The sequence below is a fragment of the Dipodomys spectabilis genome, unplaced genomic scaffold, assembly GCF_019054845.1.
Source record: "Dipodomys spectabilis isolate Male_0828 unplaced genomic scaffold, ASM1905484v1 ptg000234l, whole genome shotgun sequence".
Classification (NCBI taxonomy): Eukaryota; Metazoa; Chordata; class Mammalia; order Rodentia; family Heteromyidae; genus Dipodomys; species Dipodomys spectabilis.
In genome coordinates, this window is record NW_024870911.1 from 9,019,251 (window position 1) to 9,044,416 (window position 25,166).

Genomic DNA, 25,166 nt, shown 5'->3' on the forward strand with positions numbered 1-25,166 from the left:
ATTGCTTTTTTTTGTGAGACCATTTTGGCTTGAGAAAACAGTAAACTATAGACAAGAATATAAAGAACAAAATACATAGTCTCAAAATTTTTCATGAAATAAAGATGTAAACATGAGGTCTTACTATGTGTTTTGATAAAGACAGACAAATTTTCTCCTCTTGGGGTAAAAGACTAGAAAGCCAGAGGTCAGAATTGGTTTTTGTTGTTGTTGTTTTTTTGTTTTTGCTAAACACTACATTAAAAGCTAAAGGCAAGAATAAAGAAGGCCAAAAGGAAACAAAGTTTTTTTTTTGTTTTTGTTTTTGCCCATCCTGGAGCTTGAACTCAGGGGCCTTGGCTCTGTCCTTGAGCCTCTCTGTGCTCAGGGCTAGAACTCTACCACTTGAGCCGCAATGCCACTTCCAGCCTTTTCTGTATATGTGATACAGAGGAATCGAACCCAGGGCTTCATACATGCTAGGCAAGCAGCCTACCACTAAAGCTACATTCTCAGCCCCATACTTTTAAGTTTTTTAAAAAAAAATCTCTGCTTTGCAGAGATTTGCATACTATTAGTTAAGTACAGTTGGTTATGGCTATAGACCAACATGTAGAAGCAATTGTGTTATGATTTTATTCAGCAGCATGAGATTTTACATCCACTAATATAGGCCCTTGCTTTTCTTTTTATAAAGAATTCTTGTTCAGCACTAGTGGCTTGTGCCTGGAGGCTGAGAACTGAGGAATGTGGTTTGAAGCCAGACCAGGTAGAAAAAAAATCTATAAAACTCTCATCTTCAATTAACCATCAAAAATTCAGAAGTGGAGCTATGATAGAGTGCTCAAGTAGACTGCCAGCCTTGAACAATAATGCTAAGTGGAAGCACCAGGCCCTACGTTCATGCCCCATACAGTCATTAAAAAAAAAAGACTTTAGCCTGGCGCTGGTGGCTCACGCCTGTAATCCTAGCTACTCAGGAGGCTGAGATCTGAGGATCGCTGTTCAAAGCCAGCCCGGGCAAGAAAGACTGTGAGACTCCTATCTCCAATAAACCACCAGAAAACCGGAAGTGGTGCTGTAGCTCAAGTGGTAGAGCACTCGCCTTGAGCTGAAGAGCTGAGGGACAGCGCCCAGGCCCAGAGTTCAAGCCCCACGGCCGACAAAAAAAAAAAAAAAAAGACTTGTTCACCCAGAGAATTTTTGGTGCAAAAACATTCAGAAGCCAGGCACTGGTGGCTCACGCCTGTAATCCTAGCTACTCAGGAGGTTGAGATCTAAGGGTCATGGTTCAAAGCCAGCCCAGACAGGTGAGTCTATGAGTCTCTTATCTACAATTAAGCACCAGAAAACCAGAAGTGGCACTATGTCTCAAAGTGGTAAAGTACTAGCCTTAAGCTGAAGAGCCAGGGCTAGCACACAGCCCTGAGTTCAAGCCCCAGCCCCACGACCACCACCAACAAAAAACAACCACCACACAAAAAACAACATTCAGAATTGGCAAACTATAACAGATACCCATAATTAAAAGTTGTCAAATTTGCCAAATTTATGGAAATGATGATTACCATGTCACATATATTGCTGTAATTATTCCCAAAGTGCACTGACTTTATATTTCATCACCAATATACTTTTTTTTTGTTTTTGGGTCCAGTCGTGGGGCCTGAACTCTGGGCCTGGGTGCTGTCTCTCAGCTCTTCAGCTCAAGGCTAGCGCTCTACCACTTGAGCCACAGCGCCACTTCCGGCTTTTTTCTTATGTGGTGCTGAGGAATCGAACCCAGGGCCTCATGCATTACAAGGCAAGCGCTCTACCACTGAGCCACCTTCCCAGCCTCACCAATATACTTTTCAAAAAATATTCTTATTAAATTCAGCCTAAAATTTCTCCCAAACACATGTGCTATAACATAGGTTATAAACAAGGTTTTCTTATTTCCTCCCCTTGGTCCTCTGATGGTGCATTCATTCTGCATGAGCCCAGAGTACACGTCCATCTCCTCTGAATCACTGCTCTGTCTAAAAAGCAGGCAACAGTGAAGACAAGCCTCCTCTGTCATAGGCTGAAAGGCCACAAACTACATTTCTGCAGCCTGAGGCATGGTCAAAAGTCTTCAAGGTAGAAAACAAGTACGGCGTTCAAAACAGTATTTAGAACGTTTTTAAAAAGCTTTCACAAACAGTGTGATGTTAGAAATTTATTTTTTTTATTTTTGGGCCCGGTTATGGGGCCTGAACTCTGGGCCTGGGCGCTGTCCCTCAGCTCTTCAGCTCAAGGCTAGCGCTCTACCACTTGAGCCACAGCACTACTTCTGGCTTTTTTCTTTTTGCTTATGTGGTGCTGAGGAATTGAACCCAGGGCCTCATGCATGCAAGGCAAGCACTCTACCACTGAGCCACCTTCCCAGCCCTGATGTTAGAAATTATGTGTTAAGATTTGAAGATAAAAGGTTTAGGACAAGGCCTGACTTTGATCCTAGCTACTTACTAGGCTGAGATCTGAGGATCAAAGTTCAAAGCCAGCCTGGATAGGAAAAACTCTATGAGACTCTTTAATTATAAACACCAAAAAGCTAGAAGTAGAGATATGGCTCAAGTGGTAGAGCACTCACCTAGACTGAAAAAGCTAAAAGTTTAGCTGGGTACTGGTGGCTCACGCCTGTAATCCTAGCTACTCAGGAGGCTGAGATCTGTGGATCACGCGGTTGAAAGCCAGCCTGGGCAGGAAAGTCCGTGAGACTCTTATCTCCAATAAACCACCAGAAAACCGGAAGTGGCCCTGTGGCTGAAGTGGTAGATCGCTTGCCTGGAGCTGAAGAGCGCAGGGACAGCGCCCAGGCCCGGAGTTCAAGCTCTACAACCGCCAAAAAAAAAAAAAAAAAAAAAAACTAAAGGAAAGTGCTCTGGCCCTGAGTTCAAGCCCTAGAACTACCTTCCTTCCCTCCTCTCTACCCCAATATCCTGCCAACTACTGACATGATCTCTGTTGATCCTGTTTCTGTCCTCCACAGAACTAGAAAACAGTGTGTTCTGTGCCATATGCCAGATAACCTATTGATATTGATCAAGTCTACTAACTTCAAGTTGTTCACTCAACATCTGGCAAAGAAGTTTAAAATCTCAGGCTGAGGTATAGCTCAGCGGTATGCCTAGCAATATTGCCCAGCATACATGAGGCTCTGGGTTTTGACTTTCTAGCACAACAAAAACAAAAGCAAAGACAAAAATCAAAATCAAAAGTCACGTCATTTTTTTTTGGTCGGTCCAGAGGCTTGAACTCTGGGCTTGGGAGCTGTCTCTGTGCTCTTCAGCTCAAGGCTAGTGCTCTACTGCTTGAGCCACAGCGCCACTTCCGGTTTTCTGGTGGTTTATTGGAGATAGGAGTCTCACGGTCTTTCCTGCCTGGGCTGGCTTTGAACCTCGATCCTCAGATCTCAGCCTCCAGTAGCTAGGATTATAGGTATGAGCCACCAGCTCCTGGCTCATAAGTCATGCTTTGCCTGAGTGAAGTTGGGATATATATCAGCAAAGTTCTGAACTTTTGCTTGTCACCTATATGTTCTGACCCATTGCAAAGGAAGAAGTCAAGAAGATAGGCAGGGTAAAGCTGAAGAACAAGAAGTATTCATTCTTTTCAGTGGGTAAAATTCAACCTTGAAGCTGGATATCAGTGGCTAAGATTGTAATGCTAACTACTCAGAGGACTAAGATTTGAGGATCACTGTTTGAAACCAGCCCAGGCAGGCAAGTCCATGAGACTCATCTCCAATAAACTACCAAAAAGCCAGAAGTGAAGCTGTGGCTCAAGTGGTAGAGTGCTAGGCTTGAGCACAAAAAGCTGAGGGACAGTACCCAAGCCTAAGCTCAAGGACAGTTTAAGGGACAGGACCTTGCATTTTTTTGATAGCTTTCATTCCTCCACCTCTCTTTGCTTTCCCTCCTCTATGGCAAAGGCCAGTGGTTTCTTCAAAGGCATGAGCAAGATCTGCTATCGGGGAATTCATTTATTCATTTACCTAATATGTAAGCACCTAGTTTTGGCTACATAACAGATCCCCAAGCTTTTGTAGCTGACATTCTGTTAGGCAGAGACAGGAAGTGAACAAGAAATAGACGAGTAAATTAAAATGGGCTAAAGCAGAGATAGAAGTTCTACAGGAAAAAGTCATGTGGGGCAGGGTAAAGTTCTTAGTGTTGAGAGTGAGGTGAGGTTGCTGTGATGATAAAATATAAGGATGGGGGCTGGGGATGGAAACGATGTTTTGAATTTTGAGAAAGGGCCAGAAAGGAATGAGAACCAAAGGACAGCTGTGGGAAGAGCTTCTGGGCAGAGCTTGAGCCAGGGCCCCAAGGGGACTTGCCTGCAATGACTGAGGCCAGCCTGGCTGGGGCGGAGGAGACTAGGTGAGAGAGGAAACAGATCATATGCTATCTTGTCCTGAGGTTGCTGTGGGGATTTGGCTAAGTAAAGTGGGGGTACCTTTGGAGAGTTTCAGGGGTGACATGAGAGACCTGCTTTGGCAGTTGAGAGCTGATAATCTGAAGAACAGGCTTTGGGGAGCAAGGGGGAAAAGTGGAGGTTCGTTCGAAGCCAGCCTGGTTAGAAAAGTCTCTGAGACTTTTCTCTCTTAATTTTCAACCAATCAGCAAAAGGTCAGAAGTGGAGGCATGGCTCAAATGGTAGAGTGCCAACCTAGGGCAAAAAAAAAAGCCTAGCAAGAGCGCAAGGTCCTGAGTTACAATGATTTGGGGGAATACTTTATAAATATCATGGTCATATTTGGAATGCTATAACTAGCAGATTCCAGGTGAGTAATGTGTCATGGGTTGGGATGGAGATTAACATGACAACCTGTCATACTGCCCTACAGCAACAAAGTGCTGTCAGGGGAGGAGCGGACAGAAATTGAAGCTCAGATTCCTTGGCCAAATCTCTGATTTCAGAGCGTTACTGAACTGGGGGTATATGGAAGATTCACAGGCTTGATGTTTTTGTAAGGAGTGCTATTTGAGAACAAGCACTGCATGTCCTCATGAGGTTCTTTACGATTTCATAAGAAAAAAAGTCCTGTTTGGCTGGAGATCTCTCCATCCAATCACTCCATGACAGAAAGCAGGCGTTTCCTCTCAGAACACAGTTCTCACCCATGTGCAGTTTGTGGTGTGTGGATATTCTTGAAAAACCTAGTCCTAGTGTGTATTAGCTAGGCACAAAGGCCACAAGACTGAAGAGTCAGGCAGGTCCAGGTACTGGAAGAATGGTCAAAGGTGAATCTCAGAAAAGTGCCTCCTTGAGATTCCGGTCAAAGGAAGAATTTATATATTGGTCAGGACAACAGTGATTTTAATCAGGCTACCTGGTTTATCTCTAGCTAACATCACAGACCAGAGGCACATTCCCGGTGCTGACTCTTCTGTTGATAAAGGTCCACATAACTACTTTCATAGTTTTGTTTGGGCATAGTATGCAGGGAAAGAATGCGAGGACAGGAAAAGCCAGTTACCCAGGGACAACTGTGCAGTCACAAGATGGCTGTGGTCAGGTCAAGCGGATCAGATGCCTACTCTGGACACTATGAGGCTCATATTCTGCTCTGGTCTTCTGGAAGTCATGGAGCCTTAGAAAAGTGAGTTTCTGCTAGATCTTCAAACGGAATCTCTCGGACTTTCACACTGATGTCAAAATCTAAGACTTAATTAAGCATGACTTTTCAATCATAGGCAATGGTGTTTTCTTGGTTTATCCACTAAACTTGAAGGAAAATGGAAAAACAGGACAAAATGGTGAATGAACAGACATAGTTATGGCTATGACAGGGGGAGTACTGGGTAACTGAAGATGATCAAAGTCAGAGCACAAAGAGGATGGTAGAGGACAGGGAGCCCACGTCATTAAGGCAGCAATAGCTCTAGTTTGGGATCCACCTATAAGTCCATATGGCCACCTGACTACCCAACCCCCAGTGCTCTATAAAATGGAAGAAGGGCTACCCAGCACTCTTATTTTAACAGCCTACATTTAGTTATTGCTTTCTGGATTGTAAACTATTAGCAGAGTCCTTCATACTTTTATACCAGATGCTCACAGGCATGTCTGCAGCTGCAAGTAACAACTAAAACAAGCCTTCAACAATGGGGAGCTTATTTTCTGCCTACACTTAGAAGCTAAAAGATGGGATTCTGATGAGTTTCACAGGTCCCCACTTCTCAACAGGGTCTCTTCACCTCTCCTTCAGCAAGAGCATCAGCAGAGTTCTAGACATGCATAGCTGAACGTAAGCCAGGAAGGTGGTGGGAGCAGTTGGTGGGAATGAGGTATCAGCCACATCCATCTCTCTCACCAGGAAAGCAAATGCTTCCCCAGAAATACTGACTCTAATGGTGTTTCTCAGTGACATCTCGCATATCCACCCCAAGATAACAAAGTAAAAAGAGAATTCAGCATTTCTAGCTTCTACAGGGCAAATGAGCCAAATAGGAATGTGTATTTGGTTGGAGAACTGGATTACAGCACTTTTATCTTTATTTTTGTTGGGTCAATTGTATGTAATATTTTGACCCTCTACAAATATGGTCAGTGAGGTCCTCCACATATCTTAAGAACTCTGGTCAAAAAGGATTAGTCTTGATTTTTTAAAACCCACAAGAGCTTGATCACTTCCACAGTAAGTGCTGGTTGTGGAGATCCCAGTGGATCTCAGTACACTGATGCTATGTCTTTTCAACTTCTCTGCTAAGGCCCTCAACTGCAACAAATGTAGGCCCAATTGATTTCAAACTGAGAAAAGAGGAATTAGAAAATAAAAAAGCTGGGCTGGGAAGGTCGCTCAGTGGTAGAGTGCTCACCCTGCATGCATGAGGCCCTGGGTTTGATTCCTCAGCACCACATAAACAGTAAAGGGCAGAAGTGGCACTGTGGATCAAGTGGTAGAGTGCTAGCTTTGAGCAATAGAAGCTCAGGGACAGTGCCCATGCTCTGAGTTCAAGCCCCAGGATTGGCCAAAAAAAAAAGAAAAAGAAAATTAAGCATTCAAATGCACACCCTATCTGGTTAAATATGCATTCTAGTTCTCAAGGCATACATAGTATTCATGAGATATTATTAGTACAATAGAAAAACATGCATTACTATAATTTGGGTGATGTACTGCTTTCCAAATTAAAAACAGCTTGCAAAAATATTCCACAAATACCCATAAATAACTCATTGAATTGGCAAATTCACCTCTTAATGACTTCATATGTAGTATAAAACAACTTCAACTTTGAAAACAATCAAATGAAGTCATGTCTGCTACCATAAAACAATTTGAAAATGTCACTTTTGGGGGGCTAAGAGGAGGTAGGGATCCTGATACTGGGACTTGAACTTAGGACCTCACTCTTACATGGCTTTTTTGCTCAAGGCTGGCATGTTAATACTGGAGTACAGCTCCACTTCTGGTTTTGCTGGAGTTTCACATACTTTTCTGCTCAGGCTGGCTTTGAACTGTGATCCTCAAATCCCAGCCTCCTAAATAGCTAGGATTACATGTGTGAGCCACAAGTACCCAGCTATAAGTCAAATTTAATGTCTTATTGTGCTTTTTAAAATTAGAAGCCATGAGTAAAAGAATATACACAAGCCAGGTGCCAGTGGCTTATGCCTTTAATCCTAGCTACTCAGGAGGCTGAGATCTGAGGATCGAGGTTCAAAGCTAGCCCGGGCAGGAAAGTAGTTCATGAAACATTTATCTCCAATTAGCCACCAGAAAACTGGAAGTGGCACTGTGGCTCAAGTGGTAGAGCACTAGCCTTGAGCTGAAGAGCTCAGGGACAGCACCTCGGCCCAGAGTTCAAGCCCCATAACTGACTAAAAAAAAAGAAAAAGAAAAAAAAAGGGATACACACAAACAAGAAGACAGAGAAAAATCTCACCTGCTCTTTTATGAATGCAAAATTCTAATTTTGTGTATATTCCTTCATCCAACTATTCATTGATAGCATGCAAAACAATGAACACTGTTGTTTTGAAGTCAATTTTAAGAAATTAATCATTTTAAAATAGCAAGGGTTAGTTTCTTTTAAAAAAATAGGAAAGCATACTTCATTTCACTTTTTTTTTTTCTGGCAGAGGAGGAGGGGCAGTGCTGGGGCTTGAACTCAGGGTCTGGGCACTGTCCTTGAGCTTTTTTGCTTAAGGCCATCAGTTCATCCTTTGAACCCCAGCTCTACTTCTGGCTTTCTAGTGGATATTTGGAGATAAGAGTTCATTGACTTTCCTGCATGAGCTTCAAACAATGATTCTCAGGTCTCAGCCTCCTGAGTAGCTAGGATTACGGGTGCCTGGCACCTTCTCCTTATTTTAAGAAAGTGAAGGGTTCTGTTTACAGTTCGTAGATCTGAGAGCTGAACAGAACAGTGTGGCCACGCTGGTACTATCCTTCTACAAGTTCTAATATGCAAGGCAAAGGTTAAAAACAAGTTTCTCTTTATTTTTAACAGGCAAAACTTGAAGCTTAGTCATTTGACATAGGGTAAAAAAATAAGTCCTGTTACATTGGCAACAAAAGGAAAACATGTTTATTCCCAAAGCACTCGAGTTTGCCTCTGCTTGGTCACCTTGTCTGGTGTTTTCCCCCCCAGAAATTTCTCCTCAATTTTATGATCGTCCTCAGGGCAAAAATACTGACAATACATAGTTTAAATGCATCCTCATCTATTTTGCCCCAACTTTGTTATTCTCGTTGCATAACCTCACACACATTTTCTAACCACTGTTTGTTCCCAAGTTTTATTTACAGTTAAGAATTTGTACATGGCACAAATCAACTGCTCCTAGTATACAGACATCAATAGCTGTGTTGAAATATTTTTCTCCAGTTTTGGGGAAATAATCATGTTAATTTAAAAGTACACAAAATATGTTCTGAGATGAACAAAATACATGAGGTTCATGTAGTAAAGACAAAACTCTATTTCTTAGCACAAATAAAATATCTGTAAACTCAGAACCAGAGAAGCCCCATATACTAATCATACAACAGACTGACTGAAGTTCTTCAAAACTTATTTTCTGTGAGGCCTTTTATTTTAAATGGGCCAGGAATTTTCCATTTAGATATGTAGGAAAACTCCTACATATCTAAAAGGTGTGTATGTGTGTGCTTTTCTTTTTCTTTTCTTTCTTTTTTTTTTCTGGTACTAGGGCTTGAACTCAGGACCTTGAGCTCTTTCAGCTTTCTTACTCAGGGCTAGCACTCTACCATTTGAGCCATGCCTCCAGTCCAGAATTTTGCTGGTAAACTGGAAATAGGAGTCTTGTGGACTGTTCTGCCCAGGCTGGCTTTGAACCATGATCCTCCGTATCTCAGCCTCCAGAGTAGACAGTATTATTAAGTGAGCCACCAGCACTGGGCTTGAAGTCTTTGTTACTTTGTCACACAACTCTTTAGTTTCTAGAGTTCACTGAAAGTTCAAAAACGAGAAAAGAGCTCTAAAACTATAAGGTGTTTCTCATAATTAGTGACTTCTCTTTTTGAAACAGGGACTGGCCTCCAACTCCTAGGTTCAAGCAGTTGTCCTGCCTTAACCTCCTGAAGAGCAAGGATTATGGACATTCATCATAACGCCTGGCCTCATAGTGTATACTTTTACATCAGTTTTCCACCAGAAAAGTAATGCTTTTAGAAATAGATTGTTTCATGATCATCTCTAGTTCATTTTCCTTTCTATAAATATTTCATTTCTGTAAGTGAAATGAAGTGAAACCAACTAAAACAGAAATGTTAGACTTAAATTCTGACTTCAGGACTTGGGGTGTAGTTCAGAGGTAGAGTGCTTGCCTAGCAAGTGTGAAGACTGGGTTTGATTCTCAGCATTGCTTCAACACTTTGACTAAAATTATAATAAATCTCATGCTGGGAAACCATTGACTAGTAAGTAGGAGAGAGTCCTCTACATCCTTCCTTAGAAAGGTTTGAGTACTGAAAAGCCAAAATGTATCTGTAGTACTGGAAAACAGATTCCTTTATTACTTACACAACTTTAGCTTTCATGTACTTTACTTGGTATAACCAAACCAGTATGTGTATGTATATGTGTATATAATATGGACATGCACATATACATACACATATATACATACATACACATATACACATTGCATTAGATAATATATCATCTCTTTCCCGCTTTCAGTGGTGGTGATAGAACCCAGGACCTTGTGCATGCTAGGCAGGCACTCTTCTACTGAGCCACATCCCCAGCCTCATAACCATCTTTGAAAAGAAGCCTGAAATATTTTAGAGAACTAAGTTTAAAAAAGGATACTAAAAGAAGTCATATTTGTAAACAAAATTTATATTACTTCTTGCACATCATTTGATGGACTTTATACTGCATTTTTTTTTCTTTTTGAGAATTAGCGTACACACTAAAACATTTCTTACGTTCTCAGAGCAACTTTTGTTTTCTCCATAGAAACTCAGGGACGTTGTGCCAACTTACTCTTACTTCCTTCTTGTTCACTGAGTTTAAAGTGGGTATAGGCCAGTATGCCAAAGAGTGTACATAAAATGCCAAGACCTTGGTTAATAGACAGTGGATCCTTAAATAAAACGTATCCTCCACATAAAGTGATGCAGAATTTGAAGTGTCCAAACATGTTATAGCTGAAGTTTTCAGATAAGGATAAAAAAGTAGCAAGCTAGGTGTCAGATATACACATGATGTATGTGTGTATACACATACACAGAACACTACCACATGCATACCTTACCTAAGTACCACACCATGTCCACTGCACTCTCCCTACTGCACAACTGTGGAGGTGCAGGGGTGTTATAACAAGTTTCTAAATGGTAGAGTTGGAGTCTAAACATAGATGAGTTTATTCAGCTCCAAAGTCCAGGCTCTAATCTAGGGTACTGTAATACCAGTAATTCACTGCTGGATTTTCTTGCAAGTCATTTCTCATGTAAAAAAATAAATTAAAAAACCAAACTGAACACACACACACATACTTCCTTCAAATATTATTCTCTTGTCCTAGTAAACATAATTATGTTAAATATAATTATATATAAACCAAAAATTTATTGCTCTTCAGACTTATAATGTGAACCTATTTACCTGATAAGAAAACTAGAAAAAGCTACAACTTTCAGCCTTGGTTTCCTCATTTATAAAATAAGGGATAGTCTGTACCTATTTACTTTGAGGATTAAATCAGTTAATACATATAAAAGCACATAGTAAGTGCTATGTATGTTAGTGCTAATAGTTACCAACAGCAGTGATTTTACATAGTAAACATAACCTAATACCACACATACTATGGCTCCTATTCCTTTTTTCCTATTTCCTTTTTTTCTTCATTTTGCAACATGGACTTCTCACACTCTGACCACCCTACCTACAACTTCAACCCTGTCTCCAAACATTTCATCTCTGCTGTTTGCTTTAGTTTTTCCTCTTGATAGTTTGCAATACCCAGTACTGCATATGTATATTTAAGTATTTTCTTGTGTATAGTCTGTGTTCCTCATTAGAGTGAAAGCCTATGAAAGATAAGGTTTTCATCTATTTGGTTTGGCTACTATATCTCTCATGGCTACATACAGATGTTCAGTATAAAAATATTCTTTAAATCAATGAATGGTTCACAGTGCATCTGCAATCAATATCTTTTAAATGAGTGAATGATTTTAATAAGGGCCACAGTCTTCAACACATTGATGTGGCAGCATGAGGCCCAAGTCTTGGGGCTAGAAACTGAATTCTGGTCTACATGACGTATTTCTCCGTTGAATGATCTTTTTTGCAGGGCTGTGGGTTGAACATGGCCTGTGCTTGCTAGGTAGATGCTCTACTTTGAGCTGCATTCTCAGCTCTTCAGCTGTATATGCTAGTGTGTTAAATATATATATTTAACCCCTGTGCCTGTCTGTCTATAAAGTAAAATGATTTTATCTCACAGAGTTCTGGTAAGAATTAAATGGATTGATAAATGCAAAATGCTTTTAACAATACTTGGTAAATAATTATTAAGCATTGTTTTTTAAAATAAGTCACTATTATTTATTGACAGTTGGAATATTTGAGATTTACTTTTTACTATCTCAATCATTCATATAAACCATATAGCTACTCATAGCAATTACTAAACTGCCTTCTCTGATCTGGTAATAGAATCTATTCTTAGCATTTGCCTAAGAGCAGGGCAAAGTGAAATGCAAAGAGAAACAGAAGGAATAGTGAAAATACACAGCTGAACGTGACCTTAATGACTTCATTTTTTGACTTGAAGTATTAGAAAACCAGGCACAAGGGCATACTTTAAAAATAAGATGCTGGGAGCTGGGAAAGTGGCTCAGTGGTAGAGTGCTTGCCTTGCATGCCTGAGGCCCTGGGTTCGATTCCTCAGCACCACATAAGCAAAAAATGGAAAAAAAAAACTGGAAGTGGCACTGTGGCTCAAGTGGTAGAGCGCTAGCCTTGAGCTGAAGAGCTGAGGGACAGCGACTAGGCCCAGAGTTCAGGCCCCACGACCGGACCCAAAAAATAAAAATAAGATGCTAATGGTGTGAAATTATCTTACGTTATGAGTCAATCACACTTCTTATAGCTAGCTAAAAATCACTAAAACACAAGCCTTCACCCTAATATTTAATCAACAAATATTATTTGGATTTACTCTCTCTGTAAGAAAGCTTAGTGTTTGTAAGAGAAGAGGTCACTTATTATTTAAGGAAACATAAATACACCTATAATACAAAAAAATGAACTCATTTGCTCAGTTATTTCTTTAAAATTCCAGAGACTCTGGTGTGAAAAGATAAAAGACTAAAACCAACATATTCTAGTCTATTTAGGCTAAGCAAGAGTATGACACAACTAAGATAATGAGTTTTAGAAAACATAAAGATTATATTGATGTGTAAGTTATTATGGAAAGGATACGTGACTGGAGAAGTGTTCCCAATGATCCAATAAATTGATAAGTTTACCATGAAAGCTATAACTCCAGATAGCAGCACCATAAGCTACAAAAAAAAAAATAAATAAAATTATTAACACATCATTGGAACTATTATAATCCTATGAAAATACATTTTTCATTGGTCATTTAAAACTCCAATCTCAAGACCAAAAGAGGATAGATACTCTTAGGAGAGAAACACAAAGGTGCAATGCTTAAGTGCCTCTTCATATTTACATAAAATTTATATAAAATAATATATATACTGAAACTCCAAGACATATAAACAAGAGACTTCTTTTTTTAGTGTTTAGTTTTTTATGATTCATTCTTATGCATGATGCATTCACATGACTATCTTGGGAGGGGGAGAGATACAGAACTCGAGGGGTAAAGGGTAAAAAAGGCCAGTGGTGGAGTTTACTGGACATTGATGAAAGTGAACTATACAACTTGTGGGTGGAGATGGGAGAAAGGGACTGGGAGAGAATGAGAGAACAGAAGACACTGTATGAAAGGAAATGTACTCATTACCTGACTCATGTAATTGTAATCCCTCTGTACATCACCTCTATAATAACAATAAAGTAAATATTTTTTTTTTAAATCCTCAAGTCTCAACCATTAAAAACAAAATTAGAGTCCTGGGTACTGGTGGCTCATGCCTGTAATCCTAGCTACTCAGGAGGCTGAGATCTGAGGATCATGGTTCAAAGCCAGCCCAGGCAGGAAAGTTTGAGACTTTTATCTCCAATAAACCACCAGAAAACCAGAAGTGGTGCTATGGTTCAAGTGGTAAAGCTCTAGCCTTGAGGTGAAGAGCTGAGGGACAGTGCCCAGGCCCAGAGTTCAAAACCCATAACCAGCAAAACAACAACAACAACAAACCAAGATTAGAGAGAGGCTGGGAATGTGGCTCAGTGGTAGAGTACTTGCCAAGCATACATGAAGCCCTGGGTTCGATTCCTCAGTACCACATAAACAGAAAAAGCAGGAAGTGGCACCATGGCTCAAGTGATAGAGTGCTAGCAAAAAACGGTCAAGGACAGCTCCCAGGTCCTGAGTTCAAGCCCCAGAACAGGCAAAAAAAAAAAAAAAGAGATAAAAAATAATGCATTTGGGAGTCAACAGAAGGAAGTGTTCAAAACTGTAACTGTCATAAGAATCAGAAAAACTAGCCAGGTGCCTATGGCTCACACCTGTAATCCTACTCAGGAGGCTGAGATCTGAGGACTGAGGTTCAAAGGTAGCCTGGGCAGAAAAGTCTGTGAGACTCTTATCTCCAATTAACCACCAGAATTGGTGTTGTGGCTCAAGTGATGGAATGCTAGCCTTGAGTTGAAGAGCTGAGGGACAGCGCCCAGGCCCAGAGTTCAAGCCCCAGGACAGGTTAAAAAAAAAAATCAGAAAAATTGCAATAACCCATCATTGAATGTGAATTTCTAAATTCATTTTTCTTATTCATTCACGGAAGAAATATTTTTTTGCAATGATTATTTTTCTAAGACTGAATCTCACTATATTGCCCAAGCTGGCCTCAAACCCTGGGACTCAAGGAATCCCCCTGCCTCAGCTTTCTGAGTAGAGACTATAGTTATATAACCACAATCCTGCTCAAGTTTATTATTATAATAAAAGTAATACATTATGTACCATAGAAGAATCAGCAAATAAAAGATGAAAAAGTATAAGGAATTCCAATATCTCCAACCACCACACCTGCTAACATCGTCTTCTGAATTGTTTTCATTCTTATTTAAATTATATCAATAAACATTCATTGATTACCTACAAAATTAGGCAAGACCTTGTGAGGCACAGGCACAAAGTCCCTGTCCTCAAATGAGCTTAGGAATATAATATACAATTAAAAAAAAATCACTGACAGGCTGGGAAGGTGGCTCAGTGGTAGAGCGCTTGCCTTGCATGCCTGAGGCCCTGGGTTCGATTCCTCAGCACCACATAAGCAAAAAGCCAGAAGTGGCACTGTGGCTCAAGAGGTAGAGCGCTAGCCTTGAGCTGAAGAGCTGAGGGACAGTGCCCAGGCCCAGAGTTCAGGCCCCACGACCGGACTCCAAAAAAAAAAAAAAGAAAGAAAAAAAATCACTGACAACCAAACTTTATACTTATACAATATTTAGTATAAGCTAACAATTGTAATATTTTACATGTATTAATTCATTTCATTCTCACAATCATAAGGTAAGTATAAAAATATTATCTCTTTTTACAGATGAGAAAATTAATGCTCAGAAAGGTAAAGTAATTGGCCTAAGTTCACATAGTTACAGCTATTAAGAGCCAGTGCTGAGATTTAAAACCAGGTAGTGTGAAGGGCGAGGTGTGATGTTGCATGACTGTAAGCCTAGCTAACTCAGGAAATGGGGCTTGGGAGGAACATGGTTTTAGACCAGACCCAAGCAGAAAGTTGGCAAGACTATAAAAATGAAGAGGGCATGGTAATATGCATGTGTAATCCCCCAGTCCGCTTTGGGAATCCCTGATCTTCACCCTGATACATATGATTTCTCAACACATAAAAGGGAAAGAGTAAATGATTGCTCCTTCTTGATTGGTAGGTTTTATAGGAGTCACAGGGAGCATAGGTGATTCTGGAACAGGACATAAAAAGGGCTTTGGATCTAAAAACATATAGATTAGAGGAAGATGAGGAAGGAGGTATGCTCCAAGCAGAGGGAGAGAAGAGGTAAAAGAATGGAACCAGGGGGCTGGGAAGGTGGCTCAGTGGTAGAGCACTTGCCTTGCGTGCATGAGGCCCTGGGTTCGATTCCTCAGCACCACATAAGAAAAAAGCCGGAAGTAGCGCTGTGGCTCAAGTGGTAGAATGCTAGCCTTGAGCTGAAGAGCTCAGGGACAGCGCCCAGGCCCAGAGTTCAGGCCCCACGACCAGACCTCCCCCCCCCCCCCAAAAAAAAAAGAATGGAACCAGAAAGCACAAGGCCTGCTCTTGGGACAGGAGCATGCCAACATGGTTGAGGATGGGGACAAATGGGATGCATCACTCTATACCCAAAGTTATATTCTAAAAATTAAGAAATCATTTTTTCATCCCTGAATACTATTAGACAAAATATTAGTTATAACTCAAATTATTAAGAAAGTTTAAATTCTGGGCTGTTTTGAGTAGCCTACTCATGTAATTTCAGCGACCTCGGAGGTAGAGGTAGGAAAATTGTAGTTCCAGGCCAGCTTAGGCAAAAGTGTGAGACCCCATCTGAAAAACTAAAAAGCAAAAAGACTGAAGGAATGAATCTGGCGTTGGAGTACTTGCCTACAAAATCCAAGGCCTACCTCCGGGGATCACCAAAAAAATGTTTACAATGCAAGGAAAACATGTCATATTTGAAGATATTTTCTGACTCATAGATTTTTATTTTATTTTATTTTTGTCCGGTCGTGGGGCCTGAACTCTGGGCCTGGGCGCTGTCCCTCAGCTCTTCAGTTCAAGGCTAGCGCTCTACCACTTGAGCCACAGCTCCACTTCCGGCTTTTTTCTTTTTGCTTATGTGGTGCTGAGGAATCGAACCCAGGGCCTCAGGCGTGCAAGGCAAGCGCTCTACCACTGAGCCACCTTCCCAGCCCAAAATAAAGCATTGTTTGTCTTTTGGTACATTTCTGGTTTTTTTTTTTGGGGGGGGGTCAGTTGTGGGGCTTGAACTCTGGGCCTGGATGCTGTCCCTCAACCCTTCAGCTCAAGGCTAGCGCTCGCTCTACCACTTGAGCCACAGCACTACTTCTGGCTTTTTCTGCTTATGTGGTACTGAGAAATCGAACCCAGGGCCTCATGCATGCAAGGCAAGCACTCTACCACTGAGCCACCTTCCCAGTCCTGTGACTCATAAGATTTTATTAGTTTTTAAGTCAATGCAGTTCTAAGAGGACAGAGTGGGGATGGTTAGTGGTGATGGGGTAGTGTTAGATTTTCATTTTATATAGGTAAAAACACATTTGATTTACAACAGTGATGTCTACTGGTCAAAGATAAACTTGCTCCTTAAATATTTCTAAAGCTGTTTCTAAAAATAATATGTATCGTATATAATTAATTTGGCTGATTTCACGGAATGTCCCATAACCATTTCTTAATGACTTAGAACATCATTAAAAAGATAACTCCATGCTCTACTTTCAATCAGTGATTTCCCTAGGGATTTAAGGAATGAAGGTGACTTTTCCCTATACTGAAGGGATTGCTGGCTTAGTGTCCTTGAGTTTTTTCCTAGCTTTTCTGCCACGTCCTGCTTTTGTAAACCTGTCAGTGGACTATCACAAAAAGCCCTTCACTTTCAGGAGTACATACTGTAATGGTTGAAAAGCAGAAAACACAGATGGCTGTGACTTTTGTAAAGCACAGGAAAATGTATCTCAGAGCTGGTCCAGTGATTTCTACTTTAGAAAAGGCTGGGCTGGGGATGTAAGCACAGTGGTAATGCACTTGCCTACCATGTGGAAGGCCCTGGGTTCCACCCCCAGAGTGCAGAGTAGACAAATTTGGAACAACTATTGGTCTCACAGGCAGCAGCATACCAACATGCTTAAGAATGCTGGGAAATGAGGGTGCAGCTCAGTGGGAGAATGCATTCCTAACAGTGCAAGGTCCTAGGTTTAATCCCAATATTAAAAGAAAAGGAAAAAAAGAGAAATAAAAAAAATGTGTATTTTGTGGAGGATGGTGGTGTGTACCTATAGTTCCACTATAGTACCTATAGTGGGAGGATCACTTGGGTCTAGAAGTTTAAGGCTAGCCTAGAGACCTCTCAAGAAAGACTGGTGGTGGAGGGGATGCTAGGCGTTTAGTTTGGTGGCAGAGAACTTGTCTAGAATATACAAAGTCTTGAATTCCCAGCACTAGAAAAAAAAAAAAGAAAAAGAGACAGACTTTGGAGCTAGAATGCATGGATTCAAAATCTGACTGCTTATTTGCTGTGTATTGCAAGCTAGTTAGTTACCTCTTCATTGCTCAGTTTTCTCATTAGTAAAAAATGGGAACAGTAGTAATAATAACCTAATAAAGTTAGGAGGAGTTAATAGTTGCAAAGTACTTTAAATAGTTCCTGAAACAAAATAAGGGTTATATAAATGTTTGATAAATAAACACCATCAACTAAAAAAGATGCTCTCATTAACTGTGTTCCAAAGACTCAAGTTATGGGAAGAAGAAATTCATGGTAAGAAAGGAGAAGATAGGGAACCGGAAAGGTGGCTCAGTGGTAGAGTGCTTGCCTTGTATGCATGAGGCCCTGGGTTAAAAAATAAGCCATAGGTGGACAGAAGCAGGCTCTCATCAAGAACACTACCTTGCTGGCATCATGATTGTAGACTACCAGCCTCCTGTATTCAGCCTCCAGTGAATTAAACCAAAGTTTAATTCACCCAGCCCCTGGTAGTTTTGTAAAAGCAGACTTAACTGACCAAGCAAAAGGCATTAAACTTTTTAAGTTCAAGTACTCATAGAACATCCATTTTGATCTATCAATTCTAGTCCCAACACTCTCGGTTAAGGGCACATATACAAGATGTCTGCCCTAACCTTGCTCATAATGGTAACCAACAGGAAGAACTCTGAATATGGAAAATGGTCTGTCAAGAATGGTCTGAAAAGAATATTTGAATTTAGGCGAAAAAAGCTAGATAGAGAAACACATGTAGGGCTAAGGCTATACCTCAGTTGTACAGCTCCTGCTTAACACAAGTGAGGCCCTGGATTTAATAAAAGAAAAAAAAGTGTTAATAGGATGCCACTTTTATCAAAACCTAAATATTTAATTTGTGGATGTGTATGGTTAGGTGGGTATATGTGACAAAAAGGCAACTAAGAAAGAGCAAAAGCTAGAATGTACACCTAAATTATTTAAAGGGCATAAGTAGGGGTAATGAGAAGCTAATGTCTGTTTCAGTAAGAAGGATGGGGCAAAAATTCAGGATAAAAATGACACATGACGGGGCTGGGAAGGTGGCTCAGTGGTTGAGCGCTAGCCTTGCATGCATGAGGCCCTGGGTTCGATTCCTCAGCACCACATAAGCAAAAAGAAAAAAGCCGGAAGTGGCGCTGTGGCTCAAGTGGTAGAGCATTAGCCTTGAGCTGAAGAGCTGAGGGACAGCACCCAGGCCCAGAGTTCAGGCCCCACGACAAGACCCCCACCCCCCCAAAAAAAACAAAAAAAATTACACATGACGTATGTATGTATTTCTATATTTTTTTCTTTTTGCTTATGTGGTGCTGAGGAATCAAACCCAGGGCCTCAGGCATGCAAAGCAAGCGCTCTACCACTGAGCCAACTTCCCAGCCCTGTATGTATTTCTAATAGAAAAATCACAACACACATGTCTGGGATTCCAGGAGACCTTCACTTTCAGTGTTTTTTAATGAATTTTCCACAATGTATGCAACAAACATGTCCTATTTTATTTTAAAACAAAACCTATAGTAATACTTTCATTGTAGTAAAGAAAAAAAAATCACAGTGAAACCCCTTTGCATAGTTAATATATAATAAAAGAAAGTAAAATAAGATTAAGATAAAATGCCCAAATCATCTGTAGACTATAGTTTAGGATAGACAGACCAGAAACCAGGCATGGAATCTGAACTTCAGTCCTGGTTATATCACTGGCTAGTTGTCCAATTCTAGGCAAATCCCTCCACCTTTCTGTTCTTCAGTTTTTATCTAAAAAAAATCATCCTTACTTTGCCCCCCTCCAAGTGTGATTATGGAGACTGGACATAGTATGGGATCTGAGATAGTGCTCTGAAAACTAAACATTTTATAATTTATAATTATACTGTTTCTTAGATACCAAAAGAACTTACCAAAGCAGAAACTGACCACGGGCCAAAAATTCCTCCCTCTCCAAACACTGGCTCAAAGAAGGGCACAGCAATGAGCAACATGGCAGATGACATTGGGGCCTGATAATACAGCAGCTGCATGGAGTTGACTTGCAATTCATGCTGTTTGGCACCTACCCACTAAAAATCAGGAGATAAAGCAAGTCAGGGACAAAAGAGTTAATTGTAGTCACAGGGATGGGTGGAAATATGGGGTGCAGGCTGGAGGAGAGGAAAAGCCTACTTATGCTTCAACATTTCAAACAGTCTATAATCCATAAAAATGGCCTTTAAGCACTCTAGATTAAAGTTACTCCATAAATTCAATACCTGATCATCTATTTTTCTTTTCAAGTAACATGTATAAGGGCTTACGTGCATGAAAGAGACAGAGATAAAAAACTGAGGGAATAACTGGCATAGAAATGAAGTGCCTCATCCCTTTTCTTCCTAAAAGCGTCAGAGCAAAAAATGGATTGAGGGCTTAGCTTAAATGTTTACAGTATCTGCTTAGCAAGCAGGAGGCCCTGAGTTCAAACTAGAAACACATACCAAAAAAGTAAAAAAACAAAAAAGACCAAGGGGCAGGGTGAGGCTAGATATTGACAAACTGATTACCTGGAACCTTGGTTATCCGAGGTACCTGCCCGTGTGTGTGGCTTAAAAGGTGTGTGTCATTTTAGTCACCAAGTCAAGGGTAAATTTGCCTGTCTGTGGATGACTTTTTCGAGGATGGTATTCCCTATCTTCCCACCAATATACCTATATATACTTGGTATCATGACCTGAAAACACTATTACTCAGTAGGAGCAACACCTCAGAAACCATCAGCCCTCAAAGTGTTTTACAACTATGTCTGGGAAGAAGACTCTGAAGCATGTTCAGTGATATAAACTGCTTTGGTGAATGGCAACTCCTTTGTACAACTACTTACAGATAATAAAAATATTTTTAAAAATGCTCAGTGAGTAACATCAGGCAAGCATAGCTTAGCTACTGAATGCCTTCTATGTATCTTTTTCCTATAGCTCTCCTTGTCCTGTTTGTTATATAAACTATGAGTACAGAAATTCACAAGATAAAAATAGAAGAGCAGGAAATTTGAGCCATACTCCTGCCAGCAGCTATAGAGTCTTCTATGAATATGAAGGGCCAAGAATTTATTTTTCTACCACTTGCTCATGGGGACAAAGCAGTGTGCCAAAATGGATGGGCAGAGTACATACTCCCCATCCTTCCTATTGTAGGTTCATTAGGTACCGTGAATCTCTCTTTAGGCACAAAAGTGGTGGCCTCAATCAAATCTCAGCACCACCAAAAAAGAAAGTACACAAAAAAGAAATTCTAATAAATAAGCTGAGTGTAGTAGTATGTTTCTGTAATCCCAGCTATTTAGAAGGTTGAGGCAGGAGGTTTAGAAATCCAAAGCCACTCTGGCAAACTTAGTAAAACCCGCTCTCAAAATAAAAGAAAAAGGGTTCAGGTATAGCTCACTGTTCGAGCAATGGCCTACCATGCAGGGAGACTCTGAGGTTCAGCTTTAGTACTGAAAAAAATAATTAAAAAACAAAAAGCCCTAAAACATTTTAAAAAAGTATTCATGACTGTAATGTTTTTCATCTTCTAATACGTTCATTACCAAAGAGTTTAGATTGCCAGGACTGTATTACTAAATGAACATTCCTAGCAAGAATGCCTTCATTTATCACCAGTAGACGTTGGTGAAGTAAGGAAAACTGGTCACACTTTTTGGCTGATTCCCCATGCAGGCACACCCAAAATTTCCAGACCAAGGTTTTCAGTATAGAGAGAATACTGTTTCACTGTTCCTTGCACCAAGTTATTTTTCCTCACTGTACAAGAAAAAAACCATACTTGTTGGGATTTATGGTAATAAAATAAGGGAGTCCATGAACAAATTTTAAATGAATAATGCCTATGGGCAAGGCGCCTTGCTTGCACAGGAAGCAAAAAACCCACTGCTATAAAATACTCTATAAATACTCTAAATTATAAAGATGCTTTGCAGCAACTTTCTAATTAAAAGCAAACATATGTATATTTATATAACCAATGAACTTAGTAAAAAGTAAAAGTCTTACTACTTATTTTATAAAGATTTCCCAAAAAAGAACTGAACTTCACCCCAAACTCAGACTGTTAAGCATGGGTATTAAGCACTTACAAACAGGTAGGTGTTTGGTGAGCATCCTACACCCAAGTTTCTCTGTCTCCTTTCTTCTCTTCACCTGGAGTCAGACAATTTATGCAATTATGCTTTCTTCCCAACAGTCTATTGTCTCTATACTGTATTTTCTAAACCTTGGGATACAGCTTCAAAATCTATGAAATCTGCTAAAAAGGCACATAAAGAAAAAAAAATTACCAACCACTTGATAAAGAGATGTAACTAAAACACCAAGAGCAGCAAACACCATTCCAAGGAAATTAAACTTCACATCGTAATAAGAATTTAGGATTACACCTAAAGTTATAGGAATCTGTAAAGAAAAAGAGGTAAATGTTGTTCAGATTAAATTCAAGAAACAAATTTTGCAATTCCTTTCAAGATGTCTTAAAAAACTAATCATAAACATGGAACTGTTAACTGTACAAATGTTAATTCTGTTTCCTGAATGTGAAATATGATAGTTGCATAATGACATTCACATATAATTCTACTTTAAATTCGAGGTAAAATAGTGAGTCCATGCATTGTACTTTACAAGAAAAATACATGTATGGACAGGTAGATAAGTGGATAGTCTAAACTGTCTAAACAAGTTATAAGCAAAAACAAAAGTATTTAAGATTTAAGCATTCTAAGTTACTAAATGCCAAAAATCATCTTAGGAAATGTCTTTTCCCCCCAGGATGCTGTCATTTCTGCAGTATGTTACCGCAGACTTATTCTGAGACATTTTATGCTAGGTTTTTTTTTGTTTATCATAGTTTGATTTCACAAGGGAGGAGGACTGATTTTCAGTTTGGGCTTGTGCAGGTATTATGATACGTTGGGTTGCACCACCTAATACAGCTTTCTTCCCTTTCCCGTACAGGTGGTTGCTAAAACCCATACATGCATGCCCGTTTTGGGCCAAGAAACCAACAGGGTACCAAAAGGAGCCACAACCACCCCCAACTATAAGTCTGAAGTTCACATGCTTATGCATGTGGATTCAAAATGATGGGAAAGAACGTGTTGCAAGGCTAAACAAAGTTCTGGGGGAGGAAGTTGCTGGAAAGGTGGGAGCAGTGATGCACATACCCCCCTCCCCCTCCCCGCTCGAGCTACTCACCATCGTGAGCTGTATTCTGGTGGAGAAGCTCTTCTGGTAGCAGAAGGTCTGGATGGCTATGATCACCGGCGTGGTCATGGCCTTGGCCAGCTGATAGGTACCTATAGTATTGTTCTGCAGAGAAAGGTTGGTGAAGACCACAAACCCACAGAAGCTGAGGGCCAGGAGGAGGAGCTTGGAGGGCGGCAGGCTCTTGGGGGCGAAGATGTTCAGCTTCTGGCAGATGTACAAGCCCAGCCAGGTGACGACGAAGTGCACCAGGGTCAGGCTCATGTTGGGGAACGCGTAGTGAACGTAGATCCATTTGTTGAGGAACACGATGCAGATGGACACCAGCAGGTTAAACAGGAGCCCAGCGGCGATTCGCCCATGGCTCCGCACTCGGTCGGCCAAGGATGCCATGAAGCCCGCCGCTGGGTGAGCAGCGTCCTCCGTAAGGCCGGGGCCGTCCAGCCTCCGAGAGAGGGGTCCAGCCGGTCTGCGGCTGCGCTTCCCCCCCACGGCCTCGCGGTCCCGCCAGGGAGAGGCATGCACCAGTCAGGAAGGAGGCGCGCCGCAGGCCGCACACGCTCCAGGGCCGGGGCTGGGTGGCCGCCCTTTGACTCAGCGTGTACGCGGCAGCGCTGCCCCGCCTCCGCCCTGGGCCACGTGACTCCAGCGACCTCACTTCCGCTGGGCGCAGTCACCTCCCTGCGCAGGCGCACAGGGCTCGAGAAGCAGACAGGTGAGGAGTGTGCTCAGCGCTTCCACCCTCCAGGTCCCTAAGGGGTCTGGGATGGAAGAGGCCTGTGGGTCCTCCCTCGCTTCTTTTCATCTAAGGTGGGGGTGGAGGGAAAGCTTGTGGCTGATGTTAGCCAGTTTTACCAAGTGAGACAGATTCTGAGCACGCTTACATCTCGCTAAGCTGGGGGGAGGAGGATGCAGTTCTCACTGCAAAGCATAATGTTAAACAGTAACAAATGTTTCTGCCTGCTGCTTGTGGCTCGAGCCTGTACTCTTAGCTATTCAGAGGGCTGAGATCTGAGGATCGCAGTTCCAAGCCAGCCTGGGCAGGAATATCCATGAGAGTTTTATCGCCAATGAAAAGGGGAAAGTGGAACTATGGCTCAAGTGGTAGAGAGCTAACTGAGCAAAAAGGCTCAGGGACAGCACCCAGGCACTGAGCTCAAGAACCTACATAGACGCGCACAGGCACAGAGGAATTATTCAGTATTTATTGAGCACCTTGGCACTTGGCAGGTAAAGGCAGGTAACCAGACCAGACCTTCTATAGAACTTAATGAGACTACTAAACATTTATGAATTATAATAAATGATTTTCTGAAGTAAAATATGATCCTATGAGAGAGAGTATAATAACTTTTCCTACATTTGGTAAGGGAGAGGTGGTCAAAAACTTCTCTAAGGAAATGACATTTGTTTTTGGAAACACGGTGGTTTTGAACTCATGATCCTCCTGCTGAGTACTGAGATTATGGGTGTGTACCATTACACCTGGCTATGAAATGACTCTTAGACTAATATTTGAAAATCAGTAAAAGTTAAATAAGCAATGTCTAAAGTCCAGTTTTTTCAAGGTGGTCTTTCTGATAATGCTCTTTTGTGTATGCTGTTCTATTGATACCACTAAACCTGTAATATCAAATTCTACCAAGTTTGACTGTACTGTGTGTCTTTTTCACTATACATTCACAGTGTTATCATCCCTTCTGGTTTGGAACTACAGAACTCCTGATTAATGATTTACAGTGGTTACTGTCACCACTCCCTCACTGAGTCCATGAACTATCCTCATTTACCTCAACTCATTCTCTGTGATTACAGATTTGAGCTAATCATACCATGCATAATAAATTACATCATTATAATTGCTCTTTCAATATTTGAAAATTCAGACAATCCCTGACTCAACATGGTTCAACTAATAGCTATTCTTTTTTTTTTTTTTTGGCTAGAACTTAGTTTTGAACTTATGGGCTTTCACAGCCAACTTACTTGTTGGGCTGGTGCTCTTGAGCCACACTTCCAGCTTGCCTTTTTTGTTGGTTATTTTGGAGAAAGAATCTCTTGGATT

At 41.0% G+C, this 25,166-nt stretch overlaps 1 protein-coding gene across 1 annotated transcript; it reads right to left on the minus strand.

Annotated features, from left to right (window-relative positions):
• Positions 1-10,306: 10,306 nt before the first annotated feature.
• Positions 10,307-23,673, minus strand: Slc35e3 (solute carrier family 35 member E3). The gene is made up of 5 exons (XM_042699094.1): positions 23,093-23,673; positions 22,184-22,294; positions 19,775-19,933; positions 12,924-13,006; positions 10,307-10,633 (listed from the first exon to the last, which is right to left on the minus strand). Exons 1-5 carry the CDS (start codon positions 23,492-23,494, stop codon positions 10,447-10,449), a joined length of 942 nt encoding a protein of 313 aa, XP_042555028.1. The 5' UTR covers positions 23,495-23,673; the 3' UTR covers positions 10,307-10,446.
• Positions 23,674-25,166: the final 1,493 nt, after the last annotated feature.